The sequence below is a fragment of the Etheostoma spectabile genome, chromosome 4, assembly GCF_008692095.1.
Source record: "Etheostoma spectabile isolate EspeVRDwgs_2016 chromosome 4, UIUC_Espe_1.0, whole genome shotgun sequence".
In the NCBI taxonomy this organism is placed as follows: domain Eukaryota; kingdom Metazoa; phylum Chordata; class Actinopteri; order Perciformes; family Percidae; genus Etheostoma; species Etheostoma spectabile.
In genome coordinates this window covers 11,264,415-11,279,436 of record NC_045736.1, presented here as the reverse complement: position 1 = coordinate 11,279,436, position 15,022 = coordinate 11,264,415, and the positions used below count along the sequence as shown (strand labels likewise).

Genomic DNA, 15,022 nt, shown 5'->3' with positions numbered 1-15,022 from the left:
TTGTAGGATTTTTTTTTTTTTTTTTCTTTTTTTAATACTAGCCCGGGGAAATGTCCAGGCCCAGGCACTGAGCTTTGAAGAGAAAAAAAGGCATGGTACTTTGAAAAATACTGCTTTGCTCTAATTGACAACAATATCAGAGAAGGCCAAAATCATCTATGAAAGTACTTGTACTGCATTCCTTCATAAAACGTTTGGCAGAGCGTGCACCCCGTGTACAAAGGCTCAGTACTCGCGCAGTGGGCTTTGTTGCATTCCCCTCCCCCTCTCTCTCCCCTTTCATGTCTAAGCTGTCCTGTCAAATAATGGCCAAAAAATGCAGTATACTTTTTCACCAAAAAAGTGCATTAGCACATTAACCCCTTCTCCCTCAGTGACCATTTGAGAATATATGAATATGACAATATGGAAGCGCCTTAAACTGTCTTCCATCCACCACCATTGCGGTTTTCAAACATATATAACTAGTCAGCGCAGCCTAACACACATCACTCATCATTTCAAATAATGAGTGTAGGTGATTCTTCTAAATTTTCATTCATCTCTGTATGTTCAAAACTGACAATATTATTGGACTGCAAAGTTGCATGATTCTGGAAGCAATTAGAGTCGCGATAAAAGCTTGAACGTTAGCAGTTGACAGTTACAACAAGCTAGGGGAACATTGAGAACTATTTAAGTTTTCAATAAAAGAAAACTTCAAATTCAAATTTACAATGGAGAAAACCCAGGCTCCACCCACATTACAACTCTACGGCCATATGTAAGTGATAAAAAACCCACAACACCATTGCTTGCCGCTTGCTTTGAAAAATATACAGGAGTAAATTTAGTGTACCTGATTTACAGAAAAGGCAGTAACACATTTCAAAGACTATGATGCTTTATAAGAAAATGTTTCACAAGTCATCAAATTCATTAACGCAGATTAACAGGTACAAATCTAAAATGTTTTATTAAAATGTTTTCAAACTGTCTGTGATCGCTGATAGGTCATTCAGACAAAGCATCAGCACCAGCTGGAGACTCAGAAAGCGGTAAGAGAGACAACGGCGGAGCATATTAAATCGAGGAAGTATTTTACTAAATGCCGTTTAAATGACTTACTGTTGTTATCGTTGTTAGGCCACTCAGCTGAGCAAGCCGCTGGCGATGAGAGTCTTGAGGCACCACTTGCAGATGCAGAAGGCAGTATGCCACATATTGAATACTGACAGTACGATAGTAACGGATATTAAAAGACTAATAATACAAAAAGAATTGCAATAGTAACAGTTTTAAAATGAACTGATCAATATCTAATCATAATACTTACTCACTAAAACGTCTTAGTTCTGTAAATTGACCATAGTTTCCCAAAAGTAAAATGCTAATTAATAAATGAGATGTGAAATAATGACTTGCATGTGGAAACACCGTTTTTAATATAATACCGAGACTTAACTTGCTGATGTCTTCTTGGAAAGTCTTGTGAGCTCACCGGGTTTCTGGTAACAAGGTTTGGAAATATTTATGTTTGCTGTTTGTCATTGTGTTTGCTTTTGGTGTCATCACTTTGCTTTGTAATATGTGTGTTTATCATAAACTTTTAAACCAGGTCAGACTAAAATGATTGTTGGAACTGTTGTTGGAATGTGCACCCCATTTATTTTTTATTTAACAACAAATACAATTTATAGTTGTAGTTTAAGTTATGATTATACCCGCTATTCCTCTCTTTTTACAGAGGTAGACTTCACACAATTTTCAAATATATATAGTGACATTAGCCTTTTTTCTTTATGGAAAGCACAACTATGAACATATCCATAAGAAAACATTGATATTGATGAACCATTTATCTACTTCATCTCAACAAGCACATTAATGAGTAGAGATTAGAATTATATGTGTAGGTAATTGATGTATTCTTGTGCACTTTATCAAGCACACATATCGTCCTAAACTGAGAGCTGCTGCATATAAATTTGCAAAGTGAAGAATAATATTGGACTATGTTTCCCAGATCCAGAAATTACCTGTGGACTCTCTGATGTGTATGCTCTTCATGGAAATCCGGCTGAATTAGTGGTGAAGATGAGCATGGACTGCGACGGTACCTGGTTCAAAGATGGAGAGCAGGTAACGCCCATGAATTATACATACTACATACTTACAATATGGGCATTTTACAAAATGGAAATTTTCATTTAGAGTCAATTGTGAGTAAAGAAAGGGTAAGAAGATTTTTTAGCATGAATTTCCAGCATTAGAAATGACGTAATGAAGGAGCAAATAGTCTTGTGTATTTGGATTTTGAGTTGTTGTTGTTTTTTTTATATAACACACGGTTTAATTTTCTCCCTTTCGCATTTGCTAGTTAAACTCGGGTTCTAGAATCCCCATAACCAAAGAAGGAACCTCTCACAAGCTGACTATTCAAAGCTGCGGAGATGACGACTCTGGGCTTTATCGTTTTGTATCGGGGGATCATAGTACACAAGGAAAGGTCACAGTTGGAGGTATAATTTACTCACATCTTTGAAGAAAATATGTCAAATGCCAATAGAGTCTCTGAGCATTCCACTGAATTACACTTTGTGTTGCATAGGCGTACCTGAATTTGACCCAGACGATCTTCACAAGTTCTCCAAACCTGTGATTGTAAGAGTGGGCCAGAACGCCGCTTTTAAGATGCCCTTTCCTCCCCAGGAGTCTTTGGTGGTCAGTTGGTTTAAGGAAGGCACTGAGATCAAAGACGGCGGAGGAGTTAAAATCGTGAGGGAGCCCAGTCACAGCCGGCTGCTGCTCAGAGATTGCCTGCGGACAGACACAGGGGAAATAAAGATCCAACTCAAAAACCCATTTGGAGTTGTGGAGGCCACATCTAAGCTTATAGTCCTTGGTATGATAAACAAAAAAAAAAAAAAATGAAAAGAGTAATCTAATGAGAAAAATGACATGAACTTTGTACAATAAATGTACCCATACATTCACAGCCACGTTCAAACATAAACACAACTTTCACCTTACTGAGCATCACATTTATATTACATTTGTAATTGAACACGTTTTTGAAACAGATCGGCCAGGTCCACCGGAGGGTCCAGTGGAGACGGTTGAAACCATCTCATCTTTAATTGAGATTAAATGGAACCCTCCTAAAGACGACGGCGGCTCCGCTGTCACCAACTATATTATAGAACGGCAGCAGGCAGGACAGAGTCTGTGGACAAAACTTGGGGATGTCTCAGCTGACAAGACCTCCTTCAGAGACAGGAATGTGACTCATGGAAAGAAATACAACTACCGCATCTACGCAGAAAACCCTGAGGGCCTCAGCGACACCCTGGAGACAGCGGATAGCATTATGGCTGGCATAATGAGTGAGTGTAGAAAAAAGAAGGCTCATTTAGCATTCCTCAGCAAATCCCATGTTAATTTCCCTCAGGTAGTGATAAATGAAAATGCCTCTGGATAGCCTCGTGATTGCTTCAAATCGTTTGTCACCGGAACCGTTTAGTCACTGTAGAAAATCCACCTTTTATCGTTGCTGTTACAATTGCTCTATCTCCAAGAGGAATAGTTTGCAATATCCTGCAGTGATAACATGTTGATGTCCTTAATTTAGTCCATGTCTTTACAGTAATTACTTCTGAATTAATAATGATTACTTGATTAATTGTCATTGTGCTTTTATCAATAATTTTGCTTGTCATTTCTTAGTACTCTCCGGTCCACCTGGTGCACCTACATTGGTGAGTGCCTCTAAGACCTGCATCAAGCTGACCTGGACCCCCCCAGAGGACGACAGAGGAGTACCGATCATTGGTTACCAACTGGAGAAACGAAAGAAGGACACAAATCAGTGGATTGCCCTGAATGCAGTGAATGAACCTATTGAGGGTTTGTCAAAAACACACATACACAAACACTATTGTAAGGTAATTTGCTTAAATGTATTCATTTATTTTACAATGTATTGCATATTATTTTCAGATGTGAACTATGCAGTTAAAGATGTCACTGAGGGATCAGAGTATGAGTTCAGGGTTTCAGCGATCAATGAGTCAGGTTCAGGAGACCCAAGCCCCCCCTCTGAAATGGTGTGCGCAAAGAATCCCAACAGTAAGTAGTTGACTTCTTTCGTGGTGCATATTAAGTACTTCAATTTGTTATCCAGAGCAACGTTTGTTCCCGGTCTGCCGTTCATGTTGTATGTGTTTTCTTCAAGTGAGACCTTGTTTTAAAGACCCAGAGGACTTCATTGTTGTAAGAGCAGGAAATTCTGTACGTGTCAAAATTTGCTATGAGGTATGGATAAGTCGAACATCTGGTATGTATATTGAGCCATTCCCCAGGGTGTGATTCCTAAATCTTTTCAAGTCAGTTCTGCATTTCAGATTTTTTCCACCTATTCCAGCCATGTCATATTCTTGAGTGATGAGTTTACTACGGTGTGACATGAATGCGTATGACTCACACTTTATCACATTTATCCGATATTGATATCTCCAGGCTGAACCTCCACCTCACATCACTTGGCTGAAGGATGATGAGCCAATATCCCCGTGGGTTAATGTGATCAACACAGAGGGAATGTCTCAGCTTGTTATTCCCTCATCGAAGCGCTCAGATTCTGCCATTTACACTATCAAAGCCAAAAACTCTGTGGGTGAGGCCTCTTTTGACATTGAGGTTAGAGTCACAGGTGAGGACAAATGAAGAAAGCGAGGAAAAGTTGATTTTTGGTACTGAAACTACTCCTACCAATTATGTTGTTCTGATATAATCTGCATGTTAGTTTAAATTGATGCCTTCTAGGCCGAGAAATTGTTGTTATGCCATGTTTCCACAAAAACAAAAACACAGCAGTCTCTGAACTCTCGTTGGGAGTTGGGGGTTTTGAGTATAACGTATTGCGGTGCTGGTCTCTGTAGCGGGCGAAGCTCGTGTAGTATTCCGCCTGTAATAAAGTTTCCTGCATTTTGACATTCTCCAATCTGTACCTATGTATCCCGGTGGTACACATGTGCGGTAGTTTGAATGCATATAATTGTTGTAAAAGTTAGCAGCTTAAAAGAGAGAGCCTGTTAGCGTAACTTCAAGACAGATGACACTCGGCTCGCTTCAGGTAAAGAGTCCGACCCCCTATGGGCTAGTTGAAAACATGCGGAACTAGCTGGCTTGTAGTCCACAGCCTCTGGGCAAAAAATGCCTCCGATGACGCAAAATGACGATATTTGCATCATCGGAGGGTTTGTCCAGACACACTACTGATGCAAAGCTCAATGCTAATCGGTGAAGTATCCCTTTAACAATCCTAGGGTCTTGAAATAACAAATGTATTTGTTGGAATTGATGAAATAATTTAATTGTTTGCATTGTGTTCCTCTGGCCAGAGAAGAACATCATTAATATAGAAACTCAACGTTATTTGGCTACTATTTACCCAAGTAAACACCAATGACACACACACACACACACACACACACACACCAATGTCAAACCCTAACAGTGAACAACTTCTATGTGGAATGAGAAACATAATTCTTACTGTGTAGCATGCAGTAATAGGATATTATTAACGTATAACAGCTGTCAAATGCAAATGTAATCCTGACAAAAACCCACAGAGAAATGAAATGCCTCGAGTGTGGTAAGATTATAGGTTTCAAAGCAGCTACACTACAGATTTATAGGGGTAAAAAAAGGATAAATGTCGAGCAAGGATTTTTTTCCCCCCTCTCCTAGTAGCATACTCTGCATCTTATCATATTTGTTGCTAGACGAACCCAAGACTCCAGGGCCGGTGGAGATTGAGCAAACAGTCCACGGCAAAGTGGCGATATCATGGGCTCCTTCTCCGGACCAGGAGCTCGACGACCGCCTGTACTATGTGGTGTCTCAACACGACTCCAACACCAGGGTGTGGAAGACTGTAGCAGACCGCCTCTTCGCTAACACATACACAGCCCACAACATCCTTCCTGGGAGACAGTACCTTTTCCGGATCTACGCCAAGAATGATATGGGCCTCTCAGATCCATCTCAGTCACCAACATGGGGCATCAACAATAACAGAGGTGGGATGATTATAGTTTTCCCAGTTCAGTCATATTTTTGATTACGCCATTACAGTAAACCAAACCTAAAGAAAAAAATATTTACATAAAGATGCCTATAAAATCTATCCTGGAATAAATAAAATAATGTAAATAAATTAATGAGGCCATGTAGTTAGATAAATATAAATAAATAGGTTTGTATGTTAATCAATAGGCCCTACTTTTATTTCCTAAATCTACATTAATTTATTTCAGGTGACTTATTTCATAAGTCCACCTTTATTTATTTGTATGAAAGCTCTAAGAATGGCAATGTCGGTTGGTGAATCAATCTTTGGGTTTGCTACTGTGGTCCATAGTGAAATGTCATTACAAATATTGAAGAAATAGACTGCCATGAATGTTGTACAGATATTGATCGTCAAGTTGAGTCTTTTGGTCCCCAGAAGAATAATCATTTTCATGCAAGTCAATGTTTTCAATTATCCAGTGAAATATCGCCTCATCTACCGTACTATATAGATTGACGCAAAGATTTGGTACGGACAATAATGGTTCCTAGACATTGTCTCCTGATGACTTGGGTTGTACACACAAATTATTCTTGCACCAACGTCAGGTCAAAATTTGTATTTGACTTATAACCAAATACTTTAAAAAGAAAATACTGCTATTCCCATCAGCCTCAGCTTTACTTTCAACTTGCGACTACACGACCATGACGAAAACATCATACCTGCTTAACATACGCACGTTAGTACAGTCACTGCATATATTGCTAGATTAACATTAGTCTTGTTTTGCATATTTTCTTCCAACTCCAAAGTGCGATTACAATAATGAATCTCTGACATCTCTGATTGGTTCATTGTGCGGAACCTATTATTTGAGATGAGGGTTAAACAAACAAATTGGATAGGATTATCATGTGATTTAAACGATTTCAATTAGGGCTGGGCAATATAGAGAAAATCAAATATCGCAACATTCTTGATCAAATACCTCAATGTTGATATTGCGACGATATTGTACGATTGGTGCTTTAACAAAATATTATTTACACAATGAGATTTTTTAATAAATATTCTCCAGAAATGATTTAATAACTTAGTGGGTAAAGGTAAATAATAGAACAGCTAGAACAGTCTGGTAAGTTCAGAAAATGGCACCACTTTACTGTAATGCAGCCTGTAAAACCAAGTAAAGACAACACTTATCATAAATCCAAAATCTAAGACAATATCTAGTCTCATTTCGTGATATCGATACAACATTGATATATTGCCCAGCCCTAATTTCAAATCCTTTTTCTCTTTGATTTTTCCCATTAAGTTCCAATTTCTTCACGTGGAGTTAATTCATCAGAACACTGCTTTGAGAGGCCTCCGTCCATCTTGGTCCCTCTGAAAGTCCACACACCGCCTAAAGGTTACAAAGTCTACATGACATGTGCAGTCCGAGGATGCCCTACACCCAGTGTATCCTGGTACCTGAACGACATCTGCATCAACTCAGACAACAACTATTACATCACCAACTCCTTTGGTGTGTGCTCCATGTTCATTCTCAGAGTCCGATCAAAAGACAGCGGTGACTACAAAGTTGTTGCAGTCAACCCTCTGGGAAAGGCCGAGTGTTCTACTAAACTTATTGTTAGAGGTAAGGTTTAACTTGGAGTTGGAATAGTTTCAGAATAACCTGTTTTGGTTCATTTGTTTACTGATTGTTTTTCTCACCGCTTTTTCTCCACAGACTGAAACGGCATGGAGGCTTTACGCAGCTTTTCCTCTTACTGAGAAATTCTGAACAATAAGGAGGTGGAATGATTTGTTTTACTGCATAGATTGCATTGGAATGTAAAGTGCTGGTAAAACCGTCTAAATGGTCTAGATACTAATTTAATTTATTTGAAATGTGTTTTCCAATTGTTACCCTGTCACCAGAAATAACTATTTAGCACGAGTGAAGTGAAAAACCACAAGACATTTGTCAAACTTACTATTCTAACAACTGCAATAAATTGACAAATGAATAATGGTGTGTAGCGTTTTTATTGGTCTTGTTTTGTCACTGAACTATGCTTTTATCAATAACTTTGCAAATATTCTTCACTACCTTCACTAACAGAAACAAACTCTGTGGCTGTTAAAGCAACAGATGTTTCCAGCATGTGTTTCCATGGCTCAAACATCTGAGCCCACAACATTGTGCTCACCACAGCACCACATTAAGCCTAAATGAACAAAGTACACATTTTCATAGTAGTTCCACATCCACCTGAACTCCTAGTAAATCTAGCTGCAAAACTTAGTCTTTTTTTTTTTTTATATCTACAGACAAATAACATTAAAGGAAAAGCTTTCAGGGAGACAACTATGTTTAACTGCTCAAATAACTGAAAAGAAACATACTGACATGCAATCACATTGCGTACTATTTCCCAAGGCCATTCTGACAAGGCCAATACTAACTAAATCCATACTGTACATAATGTGACATCTATAAAAACTAGGGCTGGGCAAAAAAACTATTTCCTGTTCAAGTTTTATCAGACTTGAATTTGACGTTTAGGGTGATTAGTTTTTAGTGAAAATCGGTTTTCTCTTTAACTTCCAACACCAGTGCTCACCTTAGGCCTCTGTAGTTCAGAGTGGGCTAAGCTCTGCCCCCGCTTTCCTTACAGCCACACAGACATGATAGTTAACACGGAAGAGCTCGTTCCAAATAAAGGCACAGTTTCATCCATTTGTTGGAATTGGTTTGCTTTTTCGGTGTCAGACGCAGAACAAACAACGCCACATTGCAAAGTGTGTGTTAAAAGCTGTTGCTACCAAAAGTAGCAGCACAACAAATGTGATCCAGCATCTTAAACAGAGGCATGCAGCCAAGTGGGAGGTGTCTGCCTCTCACTGAAATTAACAAGACTGCAGTTCAAACACACACGCAAAAAAACTAACAACAGTCTTAGAAAGATTTTCAAATTATCCCCTGTGACAAGAAATTGCCCCGGGGAAAAGCAATCATGCAGTGGCGAAATATATAGCAAGAGTTATGGTTTCCAGATACAGTACACTGGAAAAGTTCTCCACCCCAGGTACATGCTACCAAGCCGCAAATATTTTGCCGAAGTTGCCTTGCCTCACCTGTACAACAGTGCTCGTGAAAAGATTGCTTGAGAGCTGGAGGAGGTGTCGTTTTACTTCGCCACAACGGACCTGTGGTCCAGTAGAACCATGCAGCCCTGTGTGAGTTTGACTGCCTTCAAACAGCTTACTTTCCAAATGACCATAACGGTGAAATAATTGTGCAGGGGCTAAAGGATGCTCTGACCTCCTGGAACCTTGATGAAGACCAAGTCATCTCTATGACAACAGAGAGCGGCACTAACATAATAAAAGCTCTGAGAGACAATGAGTGGCCCAACCTCCAGTGCTTTAGACATAAACTGCACAACGCTATAGATATGAGTCTAATGGCGATGCATTCAAGTAATGTTGAATTTTTTTATAAATGAACAGCCCAATTAATGCATGTTGTCGTTAAGGCAATTTAATGAAATCAATACAGATTTCCTCAAAATGTAAATACATGATTAATCATGATGGTATATATGGTGTCCGTCTGTGTGTCTGTGTCTGTGTGTGTGTGTGTGTGTGTGTAGTGTGCATGAATAATTTGGAAATGTGAAAACGACTTGTTTTGACACTGACCAATAGTAACACTAAAAATTGCTTTCTTTCATTCCTTATTGTACAGAGAATGGTCACAAGGACACACAAATCGATAGTGGCATTGGGGTTTGTAAAATAGCGGTTGCTGCCTTTTCGTATAGTCGGAAGAAAAGACGAGAGACGGGTGAAGTACTAGCTGAGCTTGGACTACCCTCTCATCAGCTGGTAATGGAGTCCATGACCAGATGGGGTTCCTGTCAAAAAATGATAGAGAGATTTCTCAAACAGGAGAAGGCCATAGTCAGTGTCCTGGGGTCTGACAAGAAAAGCTGTCATCTTGTGTCCACTTGGCGAGATATTGAGGGTTTAGAGTCTGTAAATAAAGCTGTCAAGCCACTCCAAGAATTTACAGAAGCCATGTTCGTGGAGGCTTATGTCAGTGCGGTACCTTCACATGTCCTCCCTGATGGACCCCAGGTTCCATATAACCTACATTAACCCAGACAAGGTGGAACAAGTCAAGGAAAGAGCTGTCACTAAGTCGATGTCTCTGCCTGCTGAAAAAAGTACACCACAAGGAGAAGCACAGCCTCCGCTCCATCAGAAAATGACTTTAGCTTCTTTCTTCAGGAAGAATGTGCCAGAGCCATCTTCACCAATCAGAGGCAGTGAAAGTAGAGACAGAGCTGGCAACCTACCTACTGACCCCTGAGGCCGACCCAGACACTGATCCACTTCAGTGGTGGAAACCAAACTTCCCAAGGCTCAGTAATCTGGCCAAATAATACTTGTCTGTCCCTGCAATAAGGCCCCATCACAGAGACTTTTCAGTGTGGGAGGGGGCATTGTTACACGTAACCGGGCATGCCTCAAGCCAGAGGTAGTAGACAGGCTTGTCTTCCTGGCTAAAAATGCATGAAAGAAGAACGTTGAAACTAAAGTAATAGATGAAGATGTTTCATTTTATTTACAATTTCAGGGATTCAGGAAAGCTGTTTATTCTGTTTACACTTTATGAATACCACTGTTAAAGTGTGTATTTTTGTAATATATCTATTTTTGTTACAATTATTTTATCAAAAAGGGACACACACTTTTATTGTTTATTTCTATTTTAAGTTATTTTAAAGGTGCATTGTGTTACTGTACGTTTTAAGTTATTAGAAAACTGATAAGCTACGTTTTCAATGTTTACAATCACAGGACCTGGCATCTCGTTAACAAGCATGTTTTGAGGCTTGTTTCCTGTTACACTTGTGCCCCAAGGGGACATTTAGATGATACTACATGAGGCAAAATTGGAACAAAATAAACAGTACAGTACATTTGTTTTGAGCAATTTCTTTGTCAGTTGTAGTTTGTTTTTAAATAAAAGAAGAAAAAATGTGATTCAAATAAAAAATCGGGTTTGGTGTGAAAAAAAATAAATCAGTGATGTATTTTTTAAGCCATATCTCCCAACCCTAATAAAAGCATAGGACTGCTGCTGGATATAACGTTTAGACTAAACACATACAGCCAGGATGCCTACTTTATCTGTAGGCATTACACTCACCGATGAGAGTGAAATATTGCAGCATATTCCTTTTCATATACAGTATTTTGTGCAGTTTTTGAATGTACTTGATTAATGTAGAGAGTGCTTACCTCCTTTCCTTTGTCAGGTCAGAGGTGACGTTTGTGTTTATTCTCCCCTCGTGTCATTTCCACGCAGCAATGTCACAGTGTCTTTTACGAGGTCAGAGTGACTATTCAAACTGTCTGGATAAGGCATGCTTGTTTGACCTCTGACAATGTTAACCCAAACACCTCAGCGCGACGAGTCCATCACACCGTCACACCCTGAGCAACCATCTTTTTATAATGCTTTCACGGGTCCAGTGTGACTCACTGAATACCACGGGTATGCTGTGAGTATTTCCGTTGATACTTTTGGAGGCTAATTGGAACAGCCAATTCATTCATATCAACCTGAGATTATTTTACCAAATAAAATGTCTCACGTTAATGTTTTTTATTGGCCAATGAAATCCATAGTGCAGTGATACTATTACTGGAGACCTTGTGAAGCTGTCAGTCAAAAGCTTTTGGTTAGATGCAAATCACTATGGCTATTGTGGATACGTTAATCATAAAGCCTCAACCATCAACAAATAAGTAACATTAATCAATAATTTGTCAAAGTTTAAGTGATACAGAATGTGTATCTGTTTATAATTATCTAACGCACCTGGCGTTTTCATATTATCATTAATGGCGGAAAACTGTTGACTGAGATGTGTCCAATTCCAGATTGAATGAACAGTCATAATGTATTTCCAGTGCGAACTGCAAAGTGATCGCTTTCATAGGGATGGGTAAGACGAACCTCCACCCTTTACCACTGCTGTAATATGGGTTTTTAGCAACTACATTTCACCCATGTATGGATTTCTATGCGCTCCAAACTTTTATCACCGAAACAAAAAGGGGTGTCTCCTTTGATAAATTGGACAGTCAAGAGTTCAAGTTGAAGACGGATAGCCGATTGTAGACGGCGAAGAACTAAAAGTAAGTCCGATTTATTTATTTTTTTAAACGGCAAATTTGGAAAACCTGTGCCAATATTTTTTAACAAAATAACTTACTGAGCAAAAGCAACAGCAGCGTTTCACACGGTGTGATTGAAACGCTTGTGCAGGGCGGTTTAAATCAACAAGAGGTACAAGTCAGGGCAAAGGATTATTTGGATAAGAGACAACAGAAAGGCATCATTTTTTGAGAGAGACCCATATTAGGACGGACAAACCATAAACAGAGCAGCTGTATAGAACTAAATACTTTCTTCAGTTCTGTAAATGATGAAAAAGAACAGGAACTAATGTGTGACCCCAGTTTATTTTCAGACAAATAATACTATAAGTGATCAGGTAGGTTTATACATGTAATCATTTTCTGCGCATCTTATTATAAAGAGAAACACTAGGAAATATTTATCATTGGGCATTTTAGCATTTGTTTATAGGCTGTCAAAACATTTGACTCTGCTTCTGCAAAAAGTACTTATCCTGACAAAAAGAAAAGAAAACCATTTTGAAGTACTTGATTTGACCTGCTGTTAGTGGCTGTTATGTTAGCACAGCCTCACTAACCTAGGCCATAACAACAGCATCTCCCAGACTATGCTGTACTATTTGTTCTGCCAAAGGCATAGTGTGGGAGTGATATCTACAAAAGCAAACCCTAAAACGTTTTTATGCCACATTTCAAGAATTAATGCGATGAAATCTGCAGGATTCAGATACACCGTAAAACGAGAAGAAGAAAAAATGGACCTCTTGAGATTATTGTGTAATACTGATAGGAAAGATCTCAACTGTATGCCATATTTCAGCAAAGAATGTGACCTTTCCAAATTGCTCCCCATGACTAGCTAAGTACTGAGCAGGCACTATATTATATGTATATATATATATATATTTTAATTTTGTCTTGTAGATGATAAAGGTCGGATATCCTTTTTGACAATTTCCAGTATTTCTCTTATTGAAATTTGAAATTAAAGGGCCATGTAAAAAGCCTTTTGGCCATTATCTTGATATAGAGTCAACTTTGTTCTAATTAAAATCCTCCCTCTTGTCACTGAAGATGCTAAAAGAAAATTTTTAAATGCCATACACTAAGTGTGTTGGTCAAGGCCATCCCCTGGTACGTGACCTGTCATCTCAACTTTACTGCCTATCTGCTGAGGACTCGGTTAAAACAAATTCTATACCTCACATCAACTCAGTTTTGTTTGTTTTTTTCAAATTAGTAGTACAAAGTTAATAATTCCCCACCTTCCAAATGAAAAAAACTAATCCACATGATTGCTCAGGACAAGCGGTTTGAGTTTAAAGTTTACTTTCAGTCTTTTTCTTGCGCAAAACAATAATGTTTAGGAATCAGGGGCATAAAAGAGATTTACAGATATGTGCGTTGGCTTGACAGTATGTTTCAAAGATGTTCTGCTCCTTTCTATGTTTGGATCCTGAGCAGTTAAACTTCTCGCACAGCAACTTGACTCCACTTGGCAGTTGGGCAGAGTGTGATTTCACATTCCCCATTTACTGTGTCCCAGCATGTCTCCAAGTGTCTGCACGAGTCACGCAGGAGTCAAGGCGTCCCCTTACTTTGACAGACTGATGTCATACGATAACATACATGACGCAGGAGGAGAACCTTCAAGGAATGGTTCCTCAACCTTTTCGGGCCATGGCCCCATTTTTAGATCTGCCGTGTTCTCATGACTGGAGCAGTAACCGAAGGGTCAAGTTAATTCATGTGACAATGAAGGGAGCTCCAACTTAATTATAGAAAAGTTACTCAATTAGAGCTGAAACAATTAGAAAATTAATTATCAATGAATCACCTAAGCCCTTTTCTAAGTAAAAATGTATAATATTCACCAGTTGCAGCTTCTAATTTTTATTTTTATTCTGTTTTAGTCAACTTGTTTTCGCGTAACTTTTTATGGTGCTATACTTTTCAGTTTCCGTGTTTTACTGCAGTGCACTATATAGAAAGAATATCTATAATGAAGACATCCTTTCTCCACAATTCCTTCATCAAATATCTTATTTTACAGTTATTGTGAACATTTTGTGTAAAACTATAAATCTTTATCTTGCAGGAACCTTTTTACCATTGAAATATATTCTATGCATAGCTGCAAATAAACAGAAGCTAGTTGTTTTTTCCCATACTGCCCTCCTCGAGTTTTTGTTTGATTCGAGTAAAAACACATTAATTAATCAGTTGACCATATAGCACAACATAATGTCTTAAAATCAGGGATGGGCAATAGAGCCTAAAATCCATATTGCGATAACGATATAAATCATGACATATAAATTATAATAGAACCATTTCAGAACAGGATACATAGACCCTAAGGAAAGCCAAACTGCTAAATGTATTTTTTTTTTAAAGAGAAAGAAATAATGTAGTTTTGAGAACATTTATTTTGCTAAACTGTGATAATACAACGTAATGTTGCAGATAAATACAAGTCAAGTACACTAGTTGTAGAGACTTTAACAACAAAAAGCTTAAGTATTGGGTTTCCTTCCTTTAGTGCAAACACACATACTACACAGATGAAAACATAATAAAGTGAAAAATGAAGGCACGATCATTTTTTCAATAAAGAAGATACAGTATAAGGCAGATATACTCAACTAAAGAAAATGTTTCAAGTATGAAAGTTTCTTTATAGTAGTGCCATGCTAAAGACAGTAAAAAGTGCTAAACATGGACAGAGCACACACACACACACACACACAC

At 38.5% G+C, this 15,022-nt stretch overlaps 2 protein-coding genes and 1 long non-coding RNA gene across 5 annotated transcripts in view; 2 read left to right on the top strand and 1 right to left on the bottom strand.

The window, feature by feature from the left end:
- Positions 1-6,052, bottom strand: part of LOC116687766 (uncharacterized) — a 60,227-nt gene extending 54,175 nt beyond the window's left edge. Inside the window, exons 1-3 of the long non-coding RNA XR_004331628.1 lie at positions 5,984-6,052; positions 2,597-2,799; positions 2,019-2,099 (exon numbers count right to left, since the gene is read on the bottom strand). This is a non-coding gene — a long non-coding RNA (uncharacterized LOC116687766). The remainder of the gene's footprint in view (positions 1-2,018; positions 2,100-2,596; positions 2,800-5,983) is intronic.
- The window catches only part of igfn1.4 (immunoglobulin like and fibronectin type III domain containing 1, tandem duplicate 4), a 23,460-nt gene extending 15,384 nt beyond the window's left edge, over positions 1-8,076 (top strand). For all 3 annotated transcript variants that reach the window (XM_032513367.1, XM_032513368.1, XM_032513366.1), the window contains 11 exons: positions 2,006-2,121; positions 2,360-2,501; positions 2,591-2,884; positions 3,063-3,365; positions 3,706-3,885; positions 3,979-4,107; positions 4,214-4,293; positions 4,498-4,690; positions 5,769-6,065; positions 7,380-7,706; positions 7,800-8,076. In XM_032513367.1, the coding sequence (XP_032369258.1) occupies positions 2,006-2,121; positions 2,360-2,501; positions 2,591-2,884; positions 3,063-3,365; positions 3,706-3,885; positions 3,979-4,107; positions 4,214-4,293; positions 4,498-4,690; positions 5,769-6,065; positions 7,380-7,706; positions 7,800-7,804 (2,066 nt within the window). In that variant the 3' untranslated portion in view covers positions 7,805-8,076. The remainder of the gene's footprint in view (positions 1-2,005; positions 2,122-2,359; positions 2,502-2,590; positions 2,885-3,062; positions 3,366-3,705; positions 3,886-3,978; positions 4,108-4,213; positions 4,294-4,497; positions 4,691-5,768; positions 6,066-7,379; positions 7,707-7,799) is intronic.
- A 4,048-nt stretch (positions 8,077-12,124) lies between these two features.
- The window catches only part of LOC116687763 (immunoglobulin-like and fibronectin type III domain-containing protein 1), a 23,201-nt gene continuing 20,303 nt past the window's right edge, over positions 12,125-15,022 (top strand). Inside the window, exon 1 of the mRNA XM_032513364.1 lies at positions 12,125-12,268. The gene's annotated coding sequence lies outside the window, so the exon portion shown is untranslated. The remainder of the gene's footprint in view (positions 12,269-15,022) is intronic.